This window comes from Canis lupus, chromosome 21, assembly GCF_048164855.1.
Source record: "Canis lupus baileyi chromosome 21, mCanLup2.hap1, whole genome shotgun sequence".
Taxonomy (NCBI): domain Eukaryota; kingdom Metazoa; phylum Chordata; class Mammalia; order Carnivora; family Canidae; genus Canis; species Canis lupus.
The window spans coordinates 9,480,700-9,508,271 of NC_132858.1; the positions used below are offsets into that span (position 1 = coordinate 9,480,700).

General features: G+C 51.7%; 1 protein-coding gene across 3 annotated transcripts in view; it reads right to left on the reverse strand.

The window, feature by feature from the left end:
• KCNQ1 (potassium voltage-gated channel subfamily Q member 1) overlaps window positions 1–27,572 on the reverse strand; it is a 323,097-nt gene that overhangs the window by 63,190 nt on the left and 232,335 nt on the right. For all 3 annotated transcript variants that reach the window (XM_072790382.1, XM_072790381.1, XM_072790383.1), the window contains 4 exons: window positions 15,557–15,632; window positions 10,322–10,416; window positions 9,386–9,432; window positions 8,064–8,125 (listed from right to left, as the gene is read on the reverse strand). In XM_072790382.1, the coding sequence (XP_072646483.1) occupies window positions 8,064–8,125; window positions 9,386–9,432; window positions 10,322–10,416; window positions 15,557–15,632 (280 nt within the window). The remainder of the gene's footprint in view (window positions 1–8,063; window positions 8,126–9,385; window positions 9,433–10,321; window positions 10,417–15,556; window positions 15,633–27,572) is intronic.

Genomic DNA, 27,572 nt, shown 5'->3' on the forward strand with positions numbered 1-27,572 from the left:
ACTGGAAGTTCAAGCCAGTGAAAAATAGGCAAAAAGAGAAATTAAAGGCATCCAGATTGAAAGGATGTGAAACTGTCTTTATTTACACATGGCATGATTCTATACATGGAAAATCCTAAGGAATCAACAACAATAATAATATTTACTAAAATTAATAATAGCAAAGTCACATTTTACAAGTTTTACATAAAAAATTAATAGTATTTTTATATACTAGCAATAAACAATTCAAAAATGAAATGAAGGAAACAGTTCTATTAACAGTAGCACCAAAAGTCATAAAATATTTAGCAGTAAATTTAACAAAAGATGTGTAAGAATTATATGCCAAAAATGACATCACTGGAAGAAACTAAAGATAAAATGAATGGAAGGATATGCTGTGTTCATGAATTAGGAGACTCTCTATTGTTGAGATCAGTTTTTCCCAAACAGATTCATAGGTTCAACACAATCCCTATCAAAATCCCAGCAGGCTGGCTGGCTTTCTTTCTTTCTCTCTTTTGATAGAAACTGACAAGATGATTATAAAATTCATAGAAAAATTCATAGGACTTAGAATGAGCAAAACAATTTGAGAAAGAAGAAAACACTTGGAAGACTTATGCTACCTGATTTCTTTCTTTTTTTTTTTTAATTTTTATTTATTTATGATAGTCACAGAGAGAGAGAGAGAGAGGCAGAGACATAGGCAGAGGGAAAAGCAGGCTCCATGCACCAGGAGCCCGACGTGGGATTCGATCCCGGGTCTCCAGGATCGCGCCCTGGGCCAAAGGCAGGTGCCAAACCGCTGCGCCACCCAGGGATCCCATGCTACCTGATTTCAAAACATATTATAGAGCTACAATAATCAAGAAAGTGTGATGTGGATTTGTAGACAGGTATATAGACAAAGAGAACAGACTCGAGAATCCAGAAATAAACCCACATATTTTTGTTCAGTTGATTTCTGACACAGGTGCTGTGACAATTCAATGGGGAAAATAGTCTTTGCAACAAAAGGTGCTGAGACCCTTGCATATCTATAAACAAAAAATAAAAAAATAAAGGAGATTAATTTAGACTTATCTCATACCATACCCCAAAATTAACTGAAGATGAATTACAGGGCAAAGTGTAATAGTTAAATCCATAAAACTTCCGGAATTAAACAGAAGAAAACATTCATGGCCTTCAGTAGAATGTCGAAAGCATGAACTATGAAAGAAAACATACATTGGACTTCATTAAAATGTCAAACTTTTGTTTTAAAAGAAATGATGAAGATAATGAAAAGACAGCCACAGAAGGGGAGAAAATATTTGTAAGTTGTTTATCTGATAGAGGACTTGTGTCTGGAACATAGAAACCACTCTTAGGACTTAGCCAGAACAAACGACTTAGCCAGTAACAGAACAAATGACTTAGCCAGTAACAGAACAAACGACTTAGCCAGAACACAGGGAAGAGTTGAATGCACACGTCACTACACATGACTGCGAATGCTGAATAGGCATGTGGAAGGCTGCTCCACATCACTGGTGATTAGTGAAATGTAAATCAAACCTATAATGAGACACAGTCATATACTCACTAGATTGGCTAAAATAAGAAAGACCAACCTTACCATGTATCTGCAAGGATACAGAGAAGGTGGAACTTTGTACATGACTGGCGGGAAATCACATTGGTACAGAGCCCTTTGGAAGACAGGTCATAAGTTTTTTTTAGAAAATTGGAAAGAAACTTACCATAGAATCCATCAATTCCACTCTTAGGAGCCTACCCAAGAGAAGTGACAATGTATGTCCATACAAAGGCTAGTGGGTAAAAGTTTACAGCAGCATTCTCTATAACCCCAAAATGCAAAATATCCAAATGTCCATCAATTGGCGACTGTGTAAACAAAATGTGGTCTATCCATACAACAGAATACTAGTCAGCATTAGAAAGGAAAGAAAAACATGGCACAATAAAGATGAACCTCAAGAACATTACATTATGTTAAAAAAAAAAAACCACCCAAAACTCAGAACACCACATGTTGGATTGCTCCATTTATATGAAACCTTTACAAAAGGCAAATTTCTAGTCTTACAGAAATTTGAGGAGTGCACCTGGGTGGCTCAGGCAGCTAAGCGTCCAACCCTTGATTTTAGCTCAGGTCATGAACTCAGGGTTGTGAGATTGAGCCCCATGTCAGACTCCACGGTGGGCATGGAGTCTGCTTAAGATTCTCTCTCTCCTCCCTCTCCCGGTCCTCTCTCTTTCCCTCCCTCTGTAAAACAAAACAAAACAAAACACCCCCCCCCCAAAAAAAAACACCACAATTTAAGGATACAAAGACAGAAAGCAGAACAGTATTTGACTGTGGCTGGGGGTGGAAACTGGCAATGATTGCAAATGGAATTAAGAGAATTTGGGGGATATTGAAAAATGTTCTAAAACTTAGTTTTGATGATAGTTGCTCATCGAATTAGAAATTTGCTAAAATCTGTCATACATGTACATTGCATGAACTTTAGGACATGCAAATTATACCTCAATAAAGCTTTAAAACAAAAGATGTTCACAGAAATTTAAGTCTGGATAGCAATGATAATAGACTTTAAGGGCAAACAAAACACTGCTTGATATAAAGAGGATACTGTGTAATTATAAGACATTGAATCCAGCAGTGACTATATAAAAAGTTTAATATATGCATCTAATCATAAGACCTAAAAACATATAAAGCAAAAATTGACAGAAATATAAGAAAAACTAGACACATCCTCCACAGTAGTTGGAATTTTGATGTGTTTCTCAGTAATGACGGATCAAGTAGATAACAATATTCCAATCAGAATACAGATTTCAAGAAAAAACAATTAGCCAGCTCATCCTAATGGACATAAATATAACCCTGCAGCTGACAGCATTAGAATACATATGGTATTCAGGCATAGAAGGTCCATTTACAAAAATGGACCACTTATTGTGCCATAAAACATGTTTTGTAGTATTTCAAAGGACTGGTGTCACACAATCACTTTCTCTAACAAGTGAGCAATTAGAAAGTTCTCACAATTCTAACAACAACAAAAGTCATGCTATAAATAGCTTCTGGGACAGAGAAGAGGTCATCATGGAGATTAGAAAGATATATAAGTAAATGGACATTAGATTTAAATTCTACCTATCAAAACTGGGGAATGCACTTTAAGTGGTAGAGGACAATGTATAGCCTTAAAATCACACCTTAGAAATCTAGAAAGTCTGAAAATTAGTAATTACTGAACCTAAGAAAGAGCAATATATCAAGGCCAAGTAAATAGAAGGAAGAAAACAAAGAGAACTCAATGAAACAAAATCAAAACTTATAATAGCAAGGATCGATAAAGTCAAAAGTTTGTTGAAAATATTAATAAAACTGGCAGATAGCTGGCAAGCTTGACCCATGGGGAAAAATGAGAAGGCACAAATAAACAATATTGACAATAAAACAAGGCGCTTAGCTACTGATGATATGGACATTAAAATGATAATGCCAGTGAACTGGAAAACTGAGAGGAAATGTACAGATCTCTAGAATGTACGACTGAACAAAACTGACACAAGAAGAGATAGAAAACCCCCATTCCCATAACCGCCATGGCTTTGACTCAGAGTGTGAAGTCTTCCCACAAAGAAAGCGCCAGACCTAGGTGGCTTCACCTTTAAATTTCACCAAACATTCAAGGCGGGGGGAGGTGATCCTAATCCCATATAAAATCTTTTAGAATACGGAAAGAGAGAGAACGCTTCTCAACTAACTCATTCGGTGAGGCTCACATACATTTGACACCAAATCCTGATGGGGACAGTATGATGAAGGAAAATGGGGTCATGGATGTATCTTACATGCAAATGTCAACGCAAAAATCCTGAAGGAAATATTAGCAGGCAGATTTCAGATGTGTCTAACAACGCACGATGTGAAGGGCTGGGGGCAGGGCCACAGGCCACACGGATGGCTGGACAATCATCAACAAGGGAGATGACCACTGTCTAGATCCTGCAGGGAGGCTGTGGGGCCAGAGAGCCAGGTGAGCAGCATTGAGGTGGCTCTTAGGGGTGAGCGGGGTAGGGAGAGGGTTGTTGGGATGACAGGGTCTCAGGCCCGCTGGCAGCTGGGGGTATGGAGGAGTCCCTCTGGGATGAGGACCGAGAAGGAGGAGCAGCATCTGGGGCAGATGCCAAGCCCTGGGTAACTGGCCTTGTCTGGTCCAAGGGGAGGGCAAGCATGTGGTCAGCAGAGGGGTCTGGGGCAGGTGTGCTTTGGGGGGGCTCCCGGGCTGGGGGCATCGGACTCCAGGAGAAAGGTGTGCTGGCCAGGATTCTAGGACAGGAGGCTGCAAAAGGCATGTCAGGTGGTGGTGGGGTGGGGGGGGGCTTCCCACCCACGCCCTCTGAACTGGGGCCTGCAAACCCAGTCCTTCCCTGTGTCCGGCTCTAAGCCATGAACATTTCCGGCAAAAACAGAGAAGAAAGAAATCCTCCAGCCCACTGCGCTCCTCATATCAGCAAAAGCAGTATGAGCTGAGCTTGCAAAATAAACAGGGCTCAACATAAACACTGCAGCAGGTCCTGAGGACCGAGCTAAGAATACACATGGGGGAGGAAGGTTGGGGCAGTCTTCTCTGTGGCATCCCCAGAGAGCTGAGGGGACGCCTGCCTCCGAGCAGCCCTCGCAGGGCTGGGGGCTGGGGGCCAGGCAGGGGGGCTCGTGTTCTCAGGCCAGGCCCCTCTGTTGAATCTGTTCCAGGGCCCTGGACCCCCCAGGCCCCAGCTGGGCCCTCCACGCCGTACCTGCTTCCTTTCCAACCGACCCCTTACGTTTTTGTGTTCACGAAGCACTGTCTGGGTCCCTCTGTCTCTCTACTTCAGCTCCCCCACCCATCTGCCGCGTCCTCTTCCCTTAACCCCCTAACCAGCTACGTGACCTTGGGCAACTGCTCAAGTTCTCTAGGGCTCAGTTTCCTCAACAGTAAGGAAGGATTTCTTTGGGGAAATAAAAGTCCCTCCTTTCCAGAATAAAGACAACACGAAACAGCACATGGCGGCTCTGGTGATTTTTAAACAGAAGCATGCAAGGAGCAGCTCATGCCTTTCTCTTTCCCTGCTAAAGGGAGGCCAGTGGGGAGCGGGTCTGAGTCATGGGGGGCAGGTTCCCAACTGTCTGGGGGTGATGCCTGTGGGGACACAGGCCGTGGGATGGGAACGTTACTTTGCTCTTCCCATCCTGGGAGTGAGGCAGGCCTCAACGGCCAGGCCAGGCCAGGTGCAAGGTACCCCAGGGACAGGCAGGTGGGGGGCTGTGCACTGTGGGGGGAGCACTCTGGCCTGCCGGAGCTGTGACGAGGGCTCTGGTGGGCAGGAAGTACATGGGACCCTCTTCCCCCTTGTGGCCCCTGGCTGGCAAGTCGTGAGGCCCAGAGGCAAGGGCTCCTTGCAGGGAAACTGAGGCACCCCTGGACAAGCTGAACTAGCTTTCCCTGGCAGTTCCCCGCAAGTGGACATCTCAGGCCCTGATCCTCAGAACTGATCTGGTCCCAAGAATGGGGGCCAGCAGCTGTGCAGCCCACATGCCCCCCACCCAGCTCCTCTCCAAGCCCGTGTCCTGCAGCTGAGTGAGCCCTCCTGGGATGGGAGCAGCAGCACAGATGGCCACACCTCTCGGCGTGAGGGCCAGGTTCCTCTCCCGCTCAAGGCCTGCCCAGTGGGGTCTCTGACTCCCTGGCATTGCTGCAGGCCTGCTGGGCCTCTGAGGGCCGGTGGCTGCTGGATTTCCTGCCTCTGACTTCCCACAGTCAGCAGGATTGCTCGGGGGTTGTTTATGGTCCCGATGGCCCCGGTGATAACTGTGATAATGTGGGGCCCGGGAAGTGCCACTGTGCCCTCTGGACCTGGCGAGGCCCTTTCCCAGGGTCTGCCGTCGAGGGGGCATGGGCCAGCAGCGGAGGAGGCCCTGGAGGCCAAGGGGGCGGGTGGGGACCTCGACCTGGCATGGAGTGTCAGCTGGCTCGTCCCCTCAGAGACTCCAGGCAGGTGGGCTCGGCTCTCGGACCGAACCGGCTCCTCACAGCAGTATGGGACAGAGTCAGCACAGAACCAGTCTCCCCAGTGACCATGTGTGTAGCTGTCCCAGAGTCCTCACTGCCCAGCGACAGCCCCTCTCCTGAGTGCTGGGGCCACTGGGGGACTGTGTCCCCAAACCTTGCCCCAGGGATCAGGGGCTCTGGGAAATACTTCCCTTTGTCATTCGGATCCACAGAAATGAGGGCACTAGTTCTATATATATCCCCAAGGCCGGTGCGGGACCTGCCTCAGCCCACCCTGCTGACCATGGCCAACCAGGGCATCCAGGTGGTCAGATCCTGCAGGCTGCTGGATGTCTGCTGCTCCAGCCGAGGAGGGGGCACTGTTCCAGGAGACCCTGTCCCCTACCCGCATCACCCTCAGAGGACACCAGGCTCTAGTCTGAGCTTAAAGGGTGGCCCCCCCCTGAGAAGCAGGGCACAGAGCTGTAAGAAAACCCTAGACCAGCAAGGCAGGGGGTTGAGGAGAGGTGAGCACACCCAGAAGCAGGGCCCACTCCCAGGGCCGCTGGGGGCAGGAAGGATCACGTGCTCCCAGGCTGCCATGATTCCCATCAGGAGTGGGGGCCACGCTGCCTCGGCCAGGGCTCCAGGACGGGGTGAGGGGCCTGGGTCTGTTCCCCGCGCTACCTCTCCTTCCTTTGATGTCTAGAAGCCTCCCCTCCCACACACACAGGGTGCCTGGACTGCTGCACTGGGTGTGGCCACGGGCTGCCCCCAGCCCCTGGCCCCAGGTACCAAGAGGAGCACCTGATGAGGATACACCTCGTTCACTGGAGTGGCCAAGCCCAGGGTCCCGAGGCCTCTGATATCTGCTGCCTGGGGATGTGACTGACTTCTCCTGGTCTCATCCTGTTGGACAGGGACATTTCCCACTGGGCCGTTGGCCTGAGAGCAGACAGGTACCAGCCTCCTGGGCCTGTGCTGACCAGAGCACCCGGTTGTCCGTCTGGCAGGGCCACACATCAATGTCACAGTCTCAGCCAGCCAGGCCCGAAGTGAGGGCCCCTGTGGGCACCTAGACAGTGGCCCTCCCTCTCTCTGCCTGGTCCCATCCTGTGTCACGGTCCCATGGCCACCTAGGCCAGGGCAGATGGTGCAGGTGGGGAAGAGATGATGTGGCAGGCCGGGCCCTGGGGTGGGGTGGGGTGAGGTGGGAGCTGCACCCCTGCCCCTCCTGCCCAGCTACAGCGGAGATGAAGTGGGCCAGAGCCCGGCGTTACCAGGGAAACCGAGCGGCAGACACAGACCCTGCCCAACCGAAATCCCTCTATTTTTAGCCTCCGGGCTACTTTGAGATAAAGCCCGTGTAGACGGACGAGCTGTCGGGCAAGATAACGGCTGCTCCAAACCACAGAGACTTCACAGGGTGGGCTTGAGCCTAAGAAGGGCTCCTTCACCCCCCAGGACACCCCGGGAAGAGGCTCCCATGCTGAAAGACCTACAAGCCCACGGGGTGCATGGGGCATCCTGGTGGCAGAGGCTGCGCAGGCCAAGGGGCCTGTGACAGGAACAGAGGGAGTGCAGGCTTGGCGGCAGGAGAGGACCCATAGGTCCCACGTCCCCCCGGACACCCGCAGGGCCTTGGGCGGCACCGCTCCCCACCCAGCACCCCTATGGAGGCGGGTCCTTGAGACTGCAGGCCCTCCTCCCCACCGACACGCCCCGACGTCCCCTGGTACCACCGTCAGCACCTCTGACCTCCGCGAGTGTACACAGCGACAGCAGTGTAGATGGCTTTTCCCACCCCACGGCGCACTGGGCAGCCTCAGCCTCTCCCAGGGGGCCCTGGGGGTACTGGGCACTGCTCATCGGGAAAGACACCCATTGCCAGAGGCCTACAAACCAGGTTCCAGGCACCACCACCCGGCTCCAGGGGGGTGGGGGACCCCCGTGCCATGGGGATCACCCTGACCCTGAGGATGGTGAGCGGCAGAGCCAGCGTGGCCTGGGACCCTCGCCTACCTTGTCTTCTACTCGGTTCAGGCGTGCCCCAATCGTGTTGCTCCCACGGTCCTTGCTCTTCTCTGTGGGGCAGAGGACCAGGATCAGGGATGTGTGTTGGGGGGGGGCTTTGGGGGAGGGTGATGAGGGTGGGGCAGCCGAGGGTCACAGGCCTGCACCTGTGAGCTCCTCCACAGTGGGAGCTCTGGGAGGCGGGGCCTGGGCTGGACCGGGTGCCCCGTGGCCCGCCACTGCCCCTCCTGGTTGTGGCCTCTGAGAGCCTGGTGCAGGAGCGGAAGATGACCCTGCAGGGGCCACGGACATGGTGCCCACTGCGCTGCATAAACCCAGCACAGACGCTGCCTGCTTCCTGCTGTGCAGGTATGGCGTGGATTTTCAGGTGGAGGGTTTGTGGCGACACTGCACTGGGCGGGTCTGTGGGCAACCGGGTCCCAACATCATTTGCTTACTTCCTGTCTCCATGTCCCATGTGAGTAATTCTCGCCCTGTTTCCGCTGTGTCTGAATTCCTACCCGCGCTGTGGTGATCCGCCGTCAGAGACAAGACTTGCCGACGGCTCAGGTGATGGTCAGCACTTACGAGCCCCAAGGTCCTCTCCAGTGAAGGTCTGCACACTGGCTTTTCACACACAATGCTGTTGCACACACTGGACTATGGCACTGCATAACCATCCCTTCTATCTGCGTTGGGAAGCCCTAAGATTCTTCAGACTCGGCTTTATCGCAATATTTGCTTTATTGCAGTCGTCTGGAACAACCGTGGGGTTTTGCTGCCGTGGGCCTGCACGTTCTGCACTCCCTCCACCTCCACCCCCACGCTGGCCTCACTCAGCTGCCCTGTTGTCCCACCCTGGGTGAGCCACGGCTCTCACCACAACTTGGGCCAGGGTGACCCCAGGAATGGGCCTGGCCCTGTTCTCCCTGGATGGAGCCTGGTCCGGGGGACATAAGGAGTCAGAGCTGGACAATGATGCCCACCCTCCTGCGGCTGATGGTCCCTCTGGTCCCTCTGGGTTGGCGACTCACCTTGCAAAACTTCCCCACGTCTCCCCCCCTCATGGGATGCTGGGGTCCACACCCCGATCTTTGATGGCCTAGAGAGGCTGACCGTTTAAGGGGATCCATGCGGATTCTTGCACTAACTGTAAAGCACGTTCCAAGGCGCTCGGCTCAGGGTGGAGGCCACCTGCTCCCCTCTGGTGTGTGTGGCCTATCCTGCCCTTCCAAGGCCCTGTGGCCCCTTCTGACAGGGAGAGGCAGGTGCAGGTAGAGGGGTACGCAAAGGGTCTGGTGCGGGCAGGGTGGCTTGATGCAGAAACCCACCTGAGACGGAGATGAAGAGGGAGGGCTTCCCGATGGACTGGTCCAGCCTGGGAGGGAGGGAAGAAGACAGATGGAGACCAGCTCACGCTTGACCTGGACGCCACACGTACACCCAGCCTGTTGGTGGGTGGACAAGCAAGGTGCCTGGCAGGGTGACAAGCCACCCACCCCTTCTGGAGACACCCACCACTACCTCCCATGCCCCAGAGGTCTGTACTATGGATGGGGGGAGAGTGGGGGGGCTCAGAGACGAGGGGCAGTGGTTGGGAAGTTCCTTAGATGTCCTCCCTGGCCAGGACAGGGCCTCAGGACTGCCCCATGTCCTGTCCTTGCTTTGTAATTGGCCCAGACCGGGCATCTCAGCCGTGCTCATGGAGACCGTCCTGTGAGCTGGTCCTTCCAGGGTGAGGCCAGGTTGCTGAGCCAAGGGCTTCACGTCCCTATGGTGGGTTAGCCACGGCGGGGGGCAGCCACCAGCCTGAGCCTCTGGGTGTGGTCAGGATGGGCACAGGGTCCCAGCCCTATCCTGGGACACAGGGACTTAGGTTCCCAGGCTAGCCCAGCAGAGAGGTGCAGCCGGTGTGAGCCTGTGCCGGCCCCAGGGACCACGCTGCCTCCATGAGAATGAGCTCCAGGCTCTAAGCCAGAAGCTGAAACACGGCAGCTCCCACTGGTTGGAGTTCCTGGCTGCAGGTCTGGGACGGGGAGAGCGCAGGCACACAGACCCGTGGGGTGGGGCTCCGTGCCCGGCAGGGTGTTCCCAGGAAGTGGGTGAGTCCTGGGCAGGGCCTGGGCCCCCTTGGACGCGGTGCAGTCGAAGGCAGGCGCAGAGGGTTGGGTGGGTTGTGGAGCTGGTGCAGCCCCAGGGGGAGGGAGCCCCACGCAGCAACTCCCCCCTGCCCGTCCCCCCAGGTCACTCCCAGCACCCGAGCCCACCTTCTCTGCAGCTCTTTGATGCGCACCATGAGGTTGAGGTGGCCCTGGGAGTACTGCTCAATGACGTCCCGCACATCGTAGGGCTTCCGCGCTTGCTGTAGGCCACAAAGACAGTCAGCCCCCACTCTGAGCCCCCTTGGCCCAGCGCTAAATGTGGACGGTGATGCTGCCTGCCTGGGGGGGCCTCTTGGGAATTTAAGGAGGTTACCCCTATGGTGCAATGGGGCTGTTCTGGCCCAGGGCGCACACGGTGGCCCACTCTCCCCTGGTGCTCGGCCACTCCATTCTCAGTCACTGGGGCTGGGTGGCCCTGGGCTGGCGGCTTGGCCTCTCTGGGTCTTAGCTTCCTGCCCACTCACCGCACGGCCTGCCTGTTTGCCCTTTGCAGGTTACCAGCTCCTATTATTGGAAAGAACTAGTCCAGTTGACGGGCCAGGAGGGGCAGCACTCTGCGCAGCCACTGTCTTCCTGGCCCCGCGCTGAGCCCTGACACCCTCTCTGGCAGGCACACCCACTATTCTCGGGGTTGGGGAGAGACAGGCAGAGGTGGCCCCAGGGGACCCCCAGCCTGCTGCGCCTGCTCTGGGACAGGCTGCCTGCTGCAGCTCTGAGGCTGCCAGGGCAGAGGGGACACTCCCACAGCAGGCCTGGGGCCACACAGGGCGGAGCCGCTGACCCCACGGCACCGAGGCTTGGCGCCAGCTCTGAGCCCATCAATGCATGTGGGGCTCAGGTGAAATCACCAGAAACCACAACAGAGAGAATAAGGCTTCTTATGATGTCAGCAAAACCTCAAGCCACATTTATGGCCCTGTTCCCAGGAGCCCGTGGGCCGAGGGTCTCCCCCAGGTAGCAGCAGGCCAGCTGAGTGGGGGTTTGATGGCCCAGGAGGCCCTTCACACACACAGGCCAGCCAGAGCTGTGTGGGAACATAGAGCCCCTTGACTCAAGGGGCTGCGGGGACGCCAGGTCAGGGGCACCCAGAGTGGTCCTCATTAGCACCCAGGAGTCCACATGAGCAATGAGCCTGGGGTGACTGCCTCTAGCTGAGGAGGGCGAAGGCCTGGGAGGCCAGCCAGACATCTGGGTGCAGTGGGCCCGCCTGGGGTGGAGGCGAGAGTGTCAGAGCTGCATCTCAATCCCGGGGGCCCCCAGGAATGTGTCTCTCCTGCCCACCAGAGGCCAACCTCTCCTTGAGGTGTCCCCTTCCCCCAAGACTGGGGCTACCCTAGTCTGACCATGGCCCAGCCCTGCTTTCCCAGTAAAATGGGGTACCCAAGGGCACCTGAGTGTGCTTCTGACAAGCCCAGGGACTCTGCAATCAACATGGGCAATGCCCCGTTATTATTCTGGACTCTAGGAATTCTCAGGCGGGGGCCTCCTCCCTCCCAGGGGCTAGGCCTCAGAGATCTGGGGGGTTCCTACCAGGAGGGGCCCTCGGGCCTCACAGGCAGTGTGCAGCCCCTCTCTGGGCCCTGAATCAGGATCCTGAGATTGGTGGGGTGGTGGCGGGGCTGGGATTGACCTGATCTTCCCCAAACCACAGCTGTACCCCTGACAGAAGGATGTGCCACCCTTGGGGCCCATGCTGGGCAGTAGAACCATCTGCATGGTCTTGTGGGCTATGTGCCAGGCCTGTCATGAGATCCCAGGGTCGGGCATGGGATAGGACTCTAGGTAGACCCTCGGCTCCCTGCATCCTCAGATGGACGATAGTCATAACAACAGGTATGGGCTAGTGATAATGTCCTCAGATTTTACTTTTTCCTTCTGGAAGATGGGGGAGGCTGAACCCCGCCCTCCTTCCTGGAAGATGGGGGATACTGAGCCCCGCCCTCCCTTCTGGAAGATGGCAGGGGACACTGAGCCCTACACTCCTTTCTGGAAGAGTCTGAGCTCTTCCTTAGTGCACACACTGAAGGTGGCTATGGGTCATGACAGTCAGCCCCCTGTGGGCCCAAGGCTTTGTGGGGCATGAGGCACTTGCAGGCAGGCCAGAGAGGCTGGGGGTCGGCAGGGGGCTGGCTGCCTTCAGAGCTCTAGGTGGCCTAGGCCTGGTCTGCGGGAGACATGCCCTTGGGCTGGGCTCCTGGGCAGGCTGGAGAGCATGGCCACTCAATGCAGGTGAATGTGGGCACCTGAGTGTGCTGGGAGATTGTGTGTGCGCACACACATGCCTCTGGGAAGGCAGGAGAAAGTGTGTGTGTGAAAGGGGGAAGACGAGAGTGTGCCTCAGCAAGTGTGTCTGCAGGACGGGGCTGGCAAGCTGGGCACGGCTCCGGGATGCAGCTGGGGAGCCCTGCCTCCCCTTGCGTAGAGCACGGACTGCAGAAGGGCCAGCAATGCCTGGCTGGCCCCCAGGACCCAGGGACCGGCGGGGCCCCAGGCGCCCTGAGACTTATCTTGGTGCTGCTGAGCCCCCCGGGGTCTGGTCCGCACTCCCGGAGGCCTCTGCAGGGGCTGCCTGGGCCCCGCTGGAGGAACCATCTCAGCTTTCTCCCCAGAGCTCATTTCCTCTGGCGGCAGCAGCAGGAGCCTGAGATGAGCCGAGATAATGCGGGGTTGTCCAGACTGACCGACGGTGGACAGGGGAGTTCAAGGCAAACCCGGAGGGCTAAGAGCCTCTGGCTCCTCTGGCCAGACACAGGGGCGGCCCGCCGGGCACTTATCGGCCAGGCAGAGGGGCAGGCGGGGGGCCACCCGCCACGTCTGCAGCCCCTGAGGCCGGGGGCGGGGGTGGGGTGCAGGCAGACAGACAGACAGGCTGTTGTGGGGGAAGGGAAGGCATCCCGGACAGCTGGGCCTGGGGTGGAGGCTGCTCTGGAGCCTCACAGAGCTCCTCACTGCCAGGCGCTCCACCGTGGGTCCCTCCTCCCCATCCCGTGGGCCTCCGTGCTGCCTCTGGCAACGAGGGCCAGCTGCTGAGGCTGAGCCCCCCGCCCCACCCCACATTGCTCAAGAGCCTCTGTCTCCCACCAGAGCAAACTGAGAGGCCCTCAGGAGCATCTGCATTCAAAGGGCCCCACATGCTTTCCTCCAGGGCCCCCTATCCCAGGCATAAGGGTGGGGCAGAAAGCAGGAGAGATAGGGTTGTCCAGCCTGCTTCTGGGGACCCTGGCAGGACCCTGGCCTGTGTCCTGTGGCAGAAAAGGCAAATCCCGGCCTGGAAGGAAGGATGGGGCCCCTGCTGAGGCCAGCAGGCAGTTTTCTTGCCTGCATTTCAGGGACAGGGTGTTCCCCAAGTCAGTTCCAGCCACGGTGGGTGCCCTTCTACCAAGGATGAGCTCTGTCCTGAACTGGAAGCTGCCCACATAACCCCTGAGCCGAGCCTGCCAGAAGCCTCATGTTTCTGCCTTCTGTGCTGGGTGCCCCTAAACCCAGCAAGCCCACTGTCCACCCTGGCACAGCCCCCCCATGTCCTCACTGCACCCCAAGTGGTGGGTACAGGCTGCTTTGCAGGGCCCTGCCCTGGAGGCTCAGTGGCCTGGCTTCTCAGGCTGGAGGTCAGCCTTATCCTAGAAGATGCCCCACTGACCCCTCTGCTCCACCAGGTTGATGTCTGGGGTTTTTGCTGTCACTGCTAAGCTGCTCACCAATACACCCTGGCCTTTCCCAGGGCCTCCCTGGTGCTGCTCGGAGCAGACCCCCAGAGGGGGTTCCATAGCCCCTTCCCCACCAGGATTGTGCTGGTGCTGTGAGGAGGCCAGGCCCTCCTCTCTAGTGCCCTCCCAAGCTGTCCCACCATCAGGGCAGCCAGGGCCCCTAGGGAGGAAGGCCACAGATCAGACACTCGAGAGCTCTGGGGCCATCAGTCTTGCCCAGGACATTGCCACGCAGACTTCCTGGTGTAGCCAAGACTGGCACTTACCATGACTCGTCTATTTGGGCAACGAGGAGGCCCAGGCCATGGTGGGACCCTTTGCACGACCTGCCCTGGTTCGGTGGTGAATGGCCTCCCTGCCCGGGGTATCAGACAGATAGGCAGCAGAAGGTCACCAAGGGACTGTGTGTGCAGCCATCCCAAACAGCAGCCAGCTGCTGAGCCATGGGGGGTACACACAGTGGCCAGGGAGTGCTTCACTGAGGGGTGCTGTTGGGGCTCGGACCAATGGTGGTCAGCTCTGGGGCAGATGCTGCCCACGGGCTGCCATGGGTGAGGGCCCTGTGAGCTATGCAAGGATGTGGTCTCACACCATCTCTTGGGCTCTTGTTCCCATTACAGATGGGAAAGAACTGACCCAGGGCTGCCTGGGGTGGGAGTCTGCGTCCAGAAGTCCACTCCCAGTGGGGCTCTATGGCCCAAGTGGTGTGGTCTCTGCTGAAGGGATGGCACAGGAGACACAGCCTGGAGCAGACAGAGGGGCCCCGTTTCTTGCCACAGCCTCGCTGGGACCAGCTGGGGGAAGGGAGCAGGTCAGCCCCAACCTTCCCTGCTTGGGGACCTGGACGTTACCATTGCTCCCTGGGGCCCCAGTCCCCAGCCCATTGGGCACTCACTTTTTAAAGGCACTGGTGATCAGGCCTTCTGGAAAGAGAATGGGCACCCCTGAGGGTCCCCATTTCTGAAGTCTACATGTTCTTAGACTGAGGGTGGAGCCAGGGACCTTCTCAGACCCAGGGCTGTTCCCACAGCAGGGGAGCTGAGCCTGCCACCAACTGGTTTTCTATGGGGGCCTTAGGCTCCAGGGGATACCAGGGGCAGCTGCAGAAGACCTGGACCCGGACCCAGAGGGTGAGCTGATGGGGCAGGGAAACCCTCAGGCCCCAGACTCACCCTCTCCCTGTAAAGGTGAGTCGGCCCCCAGGGCACAGGCAGGGCCAAGTTTCTCTTCTGTTCTCGTGACTCCCATTGGGGGCAGGGGGTGAATAGGGCCAAGAGCACCGACTGTGTGGGACAGGGCTCCGGGGTCTAGGGGACCCCACTTCCTGCCCGGGTGATGAGGGGCAGGCTTGGCACCCTCTCTGCCACTCCTGAGTCATCTGCCAGTCAAGTAGGGGAAAAGAAGGGTGAGACCCTGAGGCTCTGTGTGTACCTGGCGCGAGGCTGGACCTCAGGGCAGGGTCCTTCCAGGGGCTGTCTTGTAAGAGGGAAAATGAAGCTGTTGCAGGATATTTGATGAGGGTCAGGCCTAGGGTGTAGCAGGGTGGGGTGAAGGGTGGCCTGCAGTCTTTGCCATGGGTGGGACAGGGGCTCCTGGGGCTGGGCCAAGGGCAGAAGCGCTTAGTAGGACTCACCTGGAATTTCTTCTTGGCTACAAAGTACTGCATGCGCCGAATGACCTTGATGGTGGCCCGGTGGTGCTCCCGCAGCCTGTGAGGGAGAATGGAGAAGAGGCGTGAGTGGCTCCCCTGTAATGGTCATCCTGTGCCCAGCATTTTCCAAAGCTTGGCAATTTCCCAAGTGCCTCCCACTGCATGTGGGCTGGGCCCTTCCAGAAATAGAGAATGTTGAGCCCCATGGATTGGAGGACTTCAAGGCTCCACATTGGTTGGGGAGGAGAGCAGACCAGAGGCAAGAGACTTTTAATTAGCGGATGGTCCCAGGGGGATCCTTGCCTTGCCTGCTGCTTGGAAATGGTACGGGAGTCAGTGTCCTGGGTTCACAGTTCCCTTAACTCACAGCAGAGCCACAGAAACTTCTTTCTACCTTCCGGCCTTCTGGCTCCTTACCAGTATAATGGGGAGGGAGTGCAAACAGAGGGTGCCCAAGGTCCCTTTCAGCTGGAACATTCTATGTCCCATACACAGGCATACACTTGGAAAATGTAGGGGTCATAGGACAAATTAGGCAGAGACAGTTACTAGCTACATCACTTGATCAGGAGATTATGTCATCTCTCCTCTCAAGTGCCTTCTAGAAATCTAGATCCTTCTAGAAACAAAGATCTGTCTAGAAACATCAACAAAGGAAGCATGACTGATGATGCGCATAGAAAAAAAGTCTAGAAGGAAATACAGAAGGAAATTCCCCCACATGGAAGTGGTGGGGCTTTGGCCACCAAGACTGCATGTGACCACACCTCTGCCAGGAACAGAGTGCTCTGCCTGCACCTCTTACACATGGGAGAAAACCAAATTATCTATAGGGAGATAATATCTTGGGCCCTTTATGTATTTTTACATTGAAAAGACTGAAATCCAAGGGAAAAAATAGACCACAGAAACAGATCTCGAGATGTGGCAAGTTCAGTGGTCCAAATGCTTGTAGTTCCTCCATCAAGAGATAGAATTGGTTTTCCCACTACTTGAATTTGGGTTGACCTTGACACTTGCTCTGATAAAAAGAATGCTTGGAAGTCACACTGTATATATGTGATGTGCTCTTGGAATGTGGCCCCATGAGCCAGCCTGAGCTGGCTGGCTGGAGAAGCTGCACAGAGGAGAACAGAGGTGCCCCAGTCAAGAGCCAGAATCAAGCAATAGACATGTAGTAAGACCGTCTCTGACAATTCAGCCTCAGGAGGTCTCCAGATGACTGCATCTGCACGTACACACATACACAATGCCAGCAAAACAACCTCCCCATTGACCTGACACCAAACTGCTGACCCACAGAATCATAAGAAAACGAATTGTGGTCTTAAGCCACTAAATTTAGGTGTGGTTTACTAGGCAGCAATAGATTACAGGTAAAGAAATTAGGACTCCCAAAATGGGGTCCTTTCATATCAAGATCTTCAAACACAAACACATGGAGCTTGTTTGGGGACCAGGGATTGGACAGAGGCTGGAAGAAAATGGCAGATCCTAATATGTTGGACCTAGAGCATGATGCTGTCATTAATTGGATGAGACTTTTTGGTGTCCTTGGAAGGGTGAGTGAATTTTGTTCTGCGAAGAATGTAAAAAGTTATGGGTCTGTTCCCACCATGGTGGAAGTGGACCATGTGTCTGAACTATGGTCTCAAGAACCCTCACAGCTCCCACTGTCATCCTGTCAGAATGCTGCTGCCACATGCATGTGTCTGAGTGAGGCTGCTGGAAGAGCAATGAGGAGGAGAGCTGTGACACCCGGGCCAACAGCTGGGTAGCTCCAGACACGTGCGGTTGGCTGAGACCACCCGGTCCTGCCAAGCTGTTGCATGGATGAGCCCAAGGGAGACCACCCAGATGAGCAGCCCAAAATGCTGACCCACAGACTCATGAGCAAACAGATGGCTGTGGTTTGCTTCAGAGCTTTTAGATAAAGACTTTAAAATAACCATGATTAATTGGTTCAAGAAGATAGATGGAGAATTTCACCTGAGAAATAAAATCTGTATTAAAAATAAAACGGAAATTTTAGAACAGAAAAGACAATAATGGAAATTAAGAATGCAACAGATGAATCTGATAGCAGAGGAGATGTGCAGGAAAGGAGTATGTGTGAACTGGAAGGGAACTGCCAGGTGGGGGTATGGGGACAAAATAGAATTAAACATATGGAAAAAATGCAAGATGTGGGAGATATGATTCCTACACATGTGGAATCCCAGTAGGAAAGGAGACAAAATGGAGACTCGGCGGCTGAGACTTTTCCAAAAATGATGGAAGACATCAGGCTGCAGATGCAAGCAGCTCTTTGGATCCCTAGGCTTATCAGAGTAACACTGCCTCCACCAAAGGCACAGGGAATGTCACAGAAGCAGTGAAGGAGGGAATGGGAACAACAGCACATTATCCTGATGACTGGCTTCTCAACAGAAAGGATAGAAGCCAGGTGGCATCTGTAAAGTGCTCAAGGGAAATTACTACCAACTTAGCATTCTAGATCATTGAATAAACCCTTTAAAATGAAGAACAAAGTCAGGAAATCCTGTAGGACTCTCCTCAGATGAGGTCCCAAGAGGAGTCAGCTTCATAGAGACAGACAGTAGGATGGTGGGAGCCAGGGGATGGGGCGGTGGAGGGAGAGTTAGTGTTTTGTGGGGACAGAGTTTCAGTTTCACAAGAGGACAAAGTCCCAGAGACAGAAGGTGGAGACGGCTGTACTACATGTGAATATGCTTAGTGCCCCTGAGCTGCGCACAAAAATGGTTAAGATGCTATATTTTATGTTATGTATATTTTACCACAATAAAAAAAAAAAAAAAGAAGAAGAAGAAGAAGCTGAAACCAAAACCAAGAGAATTCACCGCTAGGAGAACTGCATTGGAAGAATGATTCAGGAGACAGGCAGAGAAAAATGATCCCAGAAGGAGGCAGGAGAATACAGGAAGGAATTAAAAACACATAAAAGGACAGATTTATGAGAAAGTTTAAATTTGTATTGACTGAAATGGTAATGCTTCGTGAGGTTCACACATTATTAGAGACAAAGAGGGATATTTCATAATTTTAAACAATGGTCAGTTTGGTAGAAAGGTATCAATCCTAGATCTGCATGCACATAAAAGCCGTACACATATGTACATGCATAGCAAAACTGCATGATTAAAATAGCATAAAAAGCAGAGGGTATGGATGGAGTCATGCACTGTGAGCACCTTGTGCTGTCAGGGAACTGGTAGAAGTGCTAATCAGAGGTTGACCCCGATGAGTCAAGGTGGAAAGTACTGATGAATAATAAAAGTATGTAAAAGTAACAAGTTAACAGAGAATAAAAATGAAGTAGTATCAGTATTTGATTCATCTAGAAGAAGCAGGAAAGGAGATAAGAAAGAAGTGATGGGACAAAGGAGGGATGAGTGTAAGACAGCAGAGCGTTGGGTTAAAAAAGCAACTTGAGGGATCCCTGGGTGGCGCAGCGGTTTGGCGCCTGCCTTTGGCCCAGGGCGAGATCCTGGAGACCCGGGATCGAATCCCACATCGGGCTCCCGGTGCATGGAGCCTGCTTCTCCCTCTGCCTGTGTCTCTGCCTCTCTCTCTCTCTCTGTGACTATCATAAATAAATTAAAAAAATAAAAAAAAAAGCAACTTGATGTTGCTTCTAAATCTATATATAAATATATAAATTTGTATATAAATCTTTATACAAGGGGGCACCCGGGTGGCTCAGCGGTTGAGTGTCTGCTTTAGGCTAAGGTCGTGATCCCGGGGTCCTGGGATCGAGTCCCGCATCAGGCTCCCTGCAGGGAGCCTGTTTCTCCCTCTGCCTGTGTCTCTGTCTCTCTCTGTGTGTCTCTCATAAATAAAATCTTTAAAAAAATCTTTATACAAATATGAAGACATAGAAAGGTTGACAGCAAAAGGATAGAAAAAGATATATCATGGTGTAGCCAAAAGGGAGCTGGTGTAGGTAAATTGTATCATACAAAGTAAACTTTAAATATAATCAGAGACAAAGATGGATGTTTCATGTTTTAAAAAGCTGTCATTCTGGTAAGAAGATATCCATTCTAAATCTGTATGTACCTAAAAACATGACCTTAAAAAATATAAAGCAAAAGTGGCAGGACTCAAAGGTAAAAAAGAATAGGCGCAATCATGGTGGGGGATTTGAATACACTTCTGTTGGTAACTGATAGAAAAGCAGTCAAACCATTGACAGAGAGACAAATTTGGATGACATGAGTAGCAACTTGACCTAATCAACATTTACAGAACACTGCTCTCAGTAGCTGAAGAGTACATAAGCTTTCCAAGTGCACATGGAATGCTTACGCGAACAGACTATACGCAGGGCTTTAAAAGCAAGTTCCAACAAATTTCAAAGAAATTCAATCAAATATGTATTTCTCTAACCACAGTGAAATTAAGCTAAAATCAATAAGAAAAAGATAGCTAGAAAATCCTTAAGTGTTTTAGAGATTAATCTCAACGACCCAAGGTCAAAGAAGAAATCTAGTAAGAATCAGAAAGTATCTTAAATTGGATAATAATAAAAAGCTTACATATCACACCTAAATAAGTGACTGAGGTATCCTGAAATAAGTGCTTAGAGAAAACCTATGACCTTAAATGTATATATTAGAGAAGAGGGAGGCCAAAGTCTCTCTTAAGAAGTTAAAAAAAAAAGATAGCAAATTAGACCCAAAGAAAGTAGATAGATAATGCAGAGTACAACTCAATAAAATAGAAAATGAACATTACATTAAAAACATCAACAAAGCCAAATTTTGCTTCTCTGAAGAAACTAATGAAATTGACAAACTTTTGGCAAGAGTAACCAGGCAGTGTCAGGCATCAAAAATCAACATCTTTACGGACCTCCAGAGTTAAAAAATCTATTTGGAGGACATATGTACAAAACCAATTTTGATAGTTTGGTTAAAATGTATCAATTTCTTAAACATGATACATAAAAGCAGACACAAGAAGAAATAAGAAATCCAAGTTTCTCAATATTCATCACATATATTAAATTAGAAATTTTAATGATCTTTGCACAAAACAAACAAAACCTTAAGTCTAGGTGATTTTACCAGTAGATTTTGTAAACATTTAAGGAAGAATGGAGCATTTTTATAAAGTAGCATGCCTTGATATCAAAATCGGACAGGATGTTTCAGGGAAGAAAAACCACAGGCCAATCTCTCTCATAAACATAGAGGCAAATGTCCTGCCCATAATAGCAGCAAACTGAACCCCATGCCATCTATGAAGACATATGATTGATGAAGTTTAATCCAGTTATCCAAGGCTGCGTCAGCATCTGAAAACCAACCCACATAATTGGCCACAGAATAAGTTAAGAATAGATTATATTTGTTTTATAATCACAGAATAAAATCAACGGAATAAGGGGAAACATATAATCAATTCAAAAGATGCTGAGAAACATTTGATAAAACTCAAGAGCCATTCCTAATTAGCAATGCAACTCTAAGTAAAGCAGGAATCGAGGGAAACTATCACATGGAAAACAAATACAAACATGAAACAAGACAAAACCCAGTAGAGCAAACATCACACTCAACAGTGAAATAGTAGGAGGCCTTCCTTCTGAGAGAGGGAGCAAGGCAGGGTTGTTCCATGGTCACCATTTCTACCTGACATTGTCCCAAGAGTCTCAGCCAGTGTGTCAAGGGAGGTTAAAAGGAAATGAAAGACAGGATCATGGGACAGGAAAAAAAAAAAAATAAAACCACCATGACTTGCATTGAAGTAATCACAGATATTAAAAAAAAATCTTCAGAATCTTCAGATAAACTCTTTGATTGATGAATGTAGCGAGAACGCTGGTTTCAAAGACAACATACAAAAATCATTGGTATTTCTGCATGCTAGTAACCATTAGGAAATAAAACAAAAAGAATGCCAATTACAGCAGCATCGCAAACCATAAAATGCCTGAGAGTAAATCTACTGGACATGAGCAGGGTCTCTACCCAAGAAAGTACCAAACATTAAGTGAAAGAAAGGAAAGAAGCCCTAAATTAATTCAGGACATAATGTTTATGAGTTGGAACATTTAATGTTTGTAAGGTGCTAATTTTGTGGTATGGATTCAATGTGACTCCAATCAGTCTCTGAATGCTTTTATTTCTTAATAATTTTTTTGGGGGGGGGAATTTCAAGCTGATTCTTAAATATTTATGGAAAAGCAAAGAGCCAAGAATAGATAATTTTGAAGAATGAAGTTGGAGGATGTACACCACGGAGTTCAAGGCTCAGTGTCAAGCATTAGGCATGGACAGTGGGTGTCAGAAGAGGGGGTCCTAGATCACACCATTAATGAGGTGGCACTAGATTAGGCTGGGGATTACTTCAGCACAAAAGAATGGAACATTCAAAGGTGAAGACGCATACATATATGTGGTCACTTGTCTTATGACCGAGGCAGTTTCAGTTCACTGGGGAAAGAATGTTCTCTTCAATAAATGGCCCTGGGACAAATTGGACATCCATATGAAAAAAACATGAGCTGTGGGTCCCGGCCACACATCGGTTACAAAAGTAATTCCAGCAAGGGCAGAGACCTATAGGAAGGAAAGGCAGTCAAGCCTGCAGAACGAACACACAGCAGAGTATCTCCACGACCCCGGGAAAGGCCAAGATTTAACAAAACACAAGAAGCACTAACTATGAAAGAAAAATATTTGACAAATTGGGCTTCCTCGAAGTTAAGAACTTTTCCACATCGAAAGACATCATTAAGAGAATGAACAGACACTCCACGCGCTGGGAAAGGATATTTTCTCGTGAAGGACTTGTATCCAGAATATATGAAGAATTCCTACAAATCAAGAAGGAAAAGACCACATGATTAAAAAAAAAAAATAGACGAAAGATCCTAACGGGCACCGCACCAACGAGAGATGTCAACATGCACCTGAACTGATGCTCAACACCATCACTCAGCGGGGAGACGCAGATCGAAACCAAAATGAGGTCCTTGCACGCGCTTACTGCAATGGCTGGAATTAAAAAGGCCGACGATGTGGAGCGTCAGTGATGATGTGGCACAACTGACCCCGTGTGCTGCTTGCTGGTGGGAGCGGACGCTGGTTCCGTCGTGCTTGAAAGCTGCCTGGTGGTAGCTGTGGATGGGCCCAGGGCCTGGCCCAGCATTGTACTTGCAGGTACACGCCCCAGAGAAGTGAGTGCACATGTAACGTTGATGGCAGCTCTACTCATGGTAAATAAAACTCAAAGTGACAAATGTCTAACTACAGCAGCAGAGAGAAGCAGAGAGTGTTCCTATAATGTAATGTCACGCAGCACCACAAAAGAACACGCTACTGACACCCACACAGAACCCCGCCCTGGCCAAGAGGCTAGCCTGGAATCACCTGTCACCGGGCAAGGACCCTTTGGGCCACCATGGGGTCCCAGCTGGGAAAGAGGCCCTGTAGAGTGTAGGCGGTTCTTGTGCCCTCAGTAGAGAGAAGGCATGGCACCCTGTGGGCAGGAGGCGACACCCAGCTGACACCCACTCTGAAGCTCCCCATCTGCGGAAGGAAAGGATGGACCCGTTTGGCCATCCCACCCTTTGGGAAGGCAGGAGGGCCAGGGCCTTGGGTAGGGGCGGTCATGCCATACATCCCCCTCCTCTCGGTCCTGAGAACGGAGAACCCCTCGTCCCCACAGGGACAAGGACTGGGTGGGCGCTGGACTTCGTCAAATGCTTTTTTCCCATTACTTGATCGGGTAGGATTTTTCCTCTTTAGCCTACTGATGTGACAGGGTTACACTAATTGATTTTTGAATGTTGAGCCAGCTTGGCTTATCACATGCTTGTGGTGTTTCATTTTTGTTAGACATGGTTGCATAATTAGTTGTGGTTTCTTTTTTATAATGATACTGAAAAACCCCAGGAACCTACTGCTCAGAATAAAAGCTACACCTCGACAGTCCCCACCGCTGCTGTCCTCCAGCCTCGCCACCCTGGATGACCATCCTCCCAAACCAGTGCTCCTCTCATCCTTGTTTTACTGTTTATGTCATTTTATCAAATCTACATGTACCTCTCACCAGGCATATATATATATATATATATTATATATAAAGTTATATATATTATATATATAATTTTATTTTATATTTTATTTTTATATATAATTTTATTTCAGTGATTTAGACTTTATAAAAATGCCATTATGCTTTTCCTTGGTATGACATTGCCATGACCCCCACAGTTGTGTGCCACTCCTATTTGTTTTGATTGGTGGAAAATACTCCTCTGTGTGGGTATTCTAGGTTTCTTCACTTTCCTCTTGCGATGGGCATGCAGCTGGAGGCCAGGCGTCTGGCTCATGGCAAGGACCAGGACGACACTCAATGACCCTCTTGGGCTGGGCACAGACTGGTTTCCTCTGGTGGCACCCAGGCACATGATCACTGGCTCATCGGTGGATTCAAATCTGGTAGGTGATGCTGCACTGCCCCTTAGAGCAGTGGTCTCACCATGCATGCCCCCCCAGATGTGCGGGGGACCCTGGGCCACACAGCCCTGACCACACCCCCAATGATCAGCTTTCATCATTCATTCCAATGAGTGTGAACACTTTCACACTCCAGTTGGCCCCGGGCGCTTCTTCCACAAGGAAGGCTGAACACATCTCTGGGCTGTTTCTCTGTTTGGCTACTTAGGCTCTTATTGATGAGTTTGATGTTCCAGTTGTCTATATAATTTCTACCTACCTACCTACCAGTTTTTTGTCTGATTATGTGTAGGGAACACCCACCCCTGTGGCAGCAGAGAAAGGCTCCTCAGAAGATGTCCTAATCCCCAAACCTATGAAAATGTTACCTTATAAGGCAAAAGGGACTAGAGATGTGATTAAGATTAAGGACCATGCGATGGACAGATTATCCTGGATTCTTCGTCCGGGCTCATGAGATGCCAGAATCCTTAAAAGTGGAGCTTTCCCTGCTGTGGTCAGAGAGAGCCCTGACACGAAGTCAAGGCAAGAATGGCAGCATCCTGGCTGTGATGATGGAGGACGGGGCTGTGAGCTGATGCGTGTAGGTGCCCCAAGAGCTGGACAAGGCCAGGGGATGGCTTCTCTGTTAGGGCCTCCGGGAGGAAGCAGCCCTGCGACCTCTTTCAGACCCGTCAGACTGCATCCGGCTTCTGATGTGTGGGACCCAGAGATCCTCAATGTGTGTTGTGCCAAGACACCAGGTTTGAGGTAATTTGTTACAGCAACACCAGAAAACAAATCCTAGTTTCAAGTCACCTCCCTGTCTTTCAGGTGCCTTTGGAGGGACAGGAGCTCTTATTTCTTATCAACAACTCTATCAGTATTCCTCTGTCATCATCAGTGCTTTGGGGTCTTGTACAAGAAATGGTTCTGGGGCACCTGGGTGGCTCAGTGGTGGAGTGTCTGCCTTTGGCTCAGGGTGTGGTCCCAGTGTCCCGGGATTGAGTCCCACATTGGGCTCCCCACAGGGAGCCTGCTTCTCTCTCTGCCTGTGTCTCTGTCTCTCTGTGTCTGTCATGAATAAATAAATAAAATCTTAAAAAAAAGAAAAAAGAGAATCTCTAAATATGGCAAAACTTGCTTGTTCAAAAAGCTAACAAAATGGAAAAAAAAAAAAAAGCTAACAAAATGGAGTTCTGGCAAGACTGAGACAAGATACAAATAAAAGTAGTACAAAAGAAAATGAGAAATTGCTAGAAATGGGGATACAACTGATAATAAGGGAATACTTTCAACAACTATATGCCAACAACTTTGGAAAACCTAGACAGAACTGGGCACATTCTTAGAAGAAGTTCTGACTCCTTAGAACTGACAGAAGACGGGATAAAATGTCTGCACGAGCTTGCAACTATCAGAGGTATCAGAGTGGTGGTTAAAGACCTTCCCACAAGAACACACCAGGCCCCCGTGGCCTTATCCCAAATTCAACTCCGCTCTCGCAGGACAGAGCCTCCTGGCTGTAGGCAAACATCTGCAACTGAACAAAAAATGGAAATGCAACATATCAAAATTTGAGGGATGCAGCCAAAGCGGCTCTTAGGGGGAAATTTATAGCATTCCATGATTACAGTAACAGAAAGGAAGGGTCTGAAACCAGGGATCTCAGTGGCTACCCTAAAAATCTAGAAAAAAGACGAGCAAATTAAACCCAAAGTAAGCAGACGGGGTGGCTGTTGTTGGTGTGGCCTGAGACCCAGCCCTGTGCTGACCAACCCTGAAGGCCGGCACCCAGGGCCCCTCGCTGAGGCTGTGGGAGCATCTCAGTTAACCAGCCTTCGTGTCTCCCAGCACCCCTGCTGCCCTCTCCCGGGAAAGTGGCTGACTCTGGGGATTCTCTCTTTTAGGTCTCTCCAAAGGAAGGGGTTTGGGAATGGGGTGGGGAGGTAGTGGGCTGTTGCCACTTTCCCTTCAGAGGCTGGAGGGGTCTGGGAGGAGGGACGCCTCAGTTCAGCTCTCAGACTACCTGCCTCACTGGTCAGTAATGTCTGGCACTGTGTGTTCGTTTCGTGGCACCAGTTCTGACGGGAAGGCAGGGTATCCCCAGCAGGCCCCAGAGGCAGGTACAGCCTTGTGTCCTGGGCTCCCCATGGGCCACCATACAGAAGGCAAGGCCACCTGTTTCACTGAGGGCCTCAGGGCCAGGCACGTCCTGGAACCACCCAGGGGCTGGGGGTGCATCACTGAGAGAAGCATTCCCCACAAGCCTGGGGACTGGGACTCAGAGGGCAAACTTCCATAAAGCTGGAGGGTTTGCTGGAGGAAAATGCTCTCCTCTCTACAGCCCATATGCCTTTACAATCAGCCCGAAGGAGTTGCCTTCTTTAGGAAATACGACCTTCGTGTCCAGCTTTGCTTGTCTTTATCCACTGCCTACCTGCCCGGCCTGTCCCTCGTCCCAGCCCAGGGTGCCTACTGTCCAGGCACTTCCTGTCACCTGCTGCGGCAGCAAGTGGGCGCTGTGCTCTGTGCTTTCCCAAAGCTCATTTATTTCAACCTCGGGATGAATGTGGGAGGCAGTGGTCAGCTGCGACCTCATCTTACAGGGGAGGCAACCAACCAGGGAGGCAAGTGGCTCGGTGGGCAGGAGTGCAAAGTCTTGTGCCCCAATGTGTGGCACCCGAGGCCCTCACCTGCCATGGTACCGTGGCCTGGCCCCCCTTCTATCTGGACTCCCAGGGGCACCCCCATCACAGCTCAGGCCGCTGCTTGGACCTGGCTTGATGGAGGGCTGGGTCATGCCCTCGCCTGGGCTCAGGTTCCCGTCCATGGGGCTGGGTGTCCAGGCCTCTCCACCAGCCGGTGCTGGGCTCTAGGTCCCTGTCCCATCCACCTGGGTCCCGCAGTTTCCCCCTGCTTGTGACCTGCCCTTCCCCTGCAGCTCCAGCCTGTGGCTCCAGGGAGATGCAGGGAACTCTGTGGCCGAGTCAGGTGACTTCACAAATAGCGCCCCGCGGGCCCTGGTTGTGCAATCCCGGTAATTGGAACCAGCTCCCTCCCCGGGCATGGTCCTGCCTGGGTTAGAGAAGCCACTGCGCTTGGAGGTCAGGTGAAACACAGGGCAATCGTGACACCACACCTGTCTTGTGCTGGCCCTGAGTTGACCCGTGGTGGCTCCAGAGCCAGCAAGCCTTGACTACCTCCAGCCCAGGGCTACGGGAGGAGAGCGCCCAGCCAGGCGCAGGGGGGCTACTGCTCTGCTCTCTCCGCACAGCCTCCTCCACCACGGCCTCTTGTCCTCAAACCCTCTCCACGCCAGGGGCCGCGCTCGTACTCCCTGCGGGTGCCCCTCGCCCTCCTCCCTGGCCAGAGCGCAGCCGGTGTTCCCATCATGCAAACCCTGGGGCACCCCGTGGAACTAGGTGTCACTGCGCTGGGGCTGAGGCTGCGCGGCCAGTACTCCCCACACCCAGCGTGGTGTGAGCCCAGAGACAGAGCTGGGGGTGGGGGCAGGTGATGCGCCC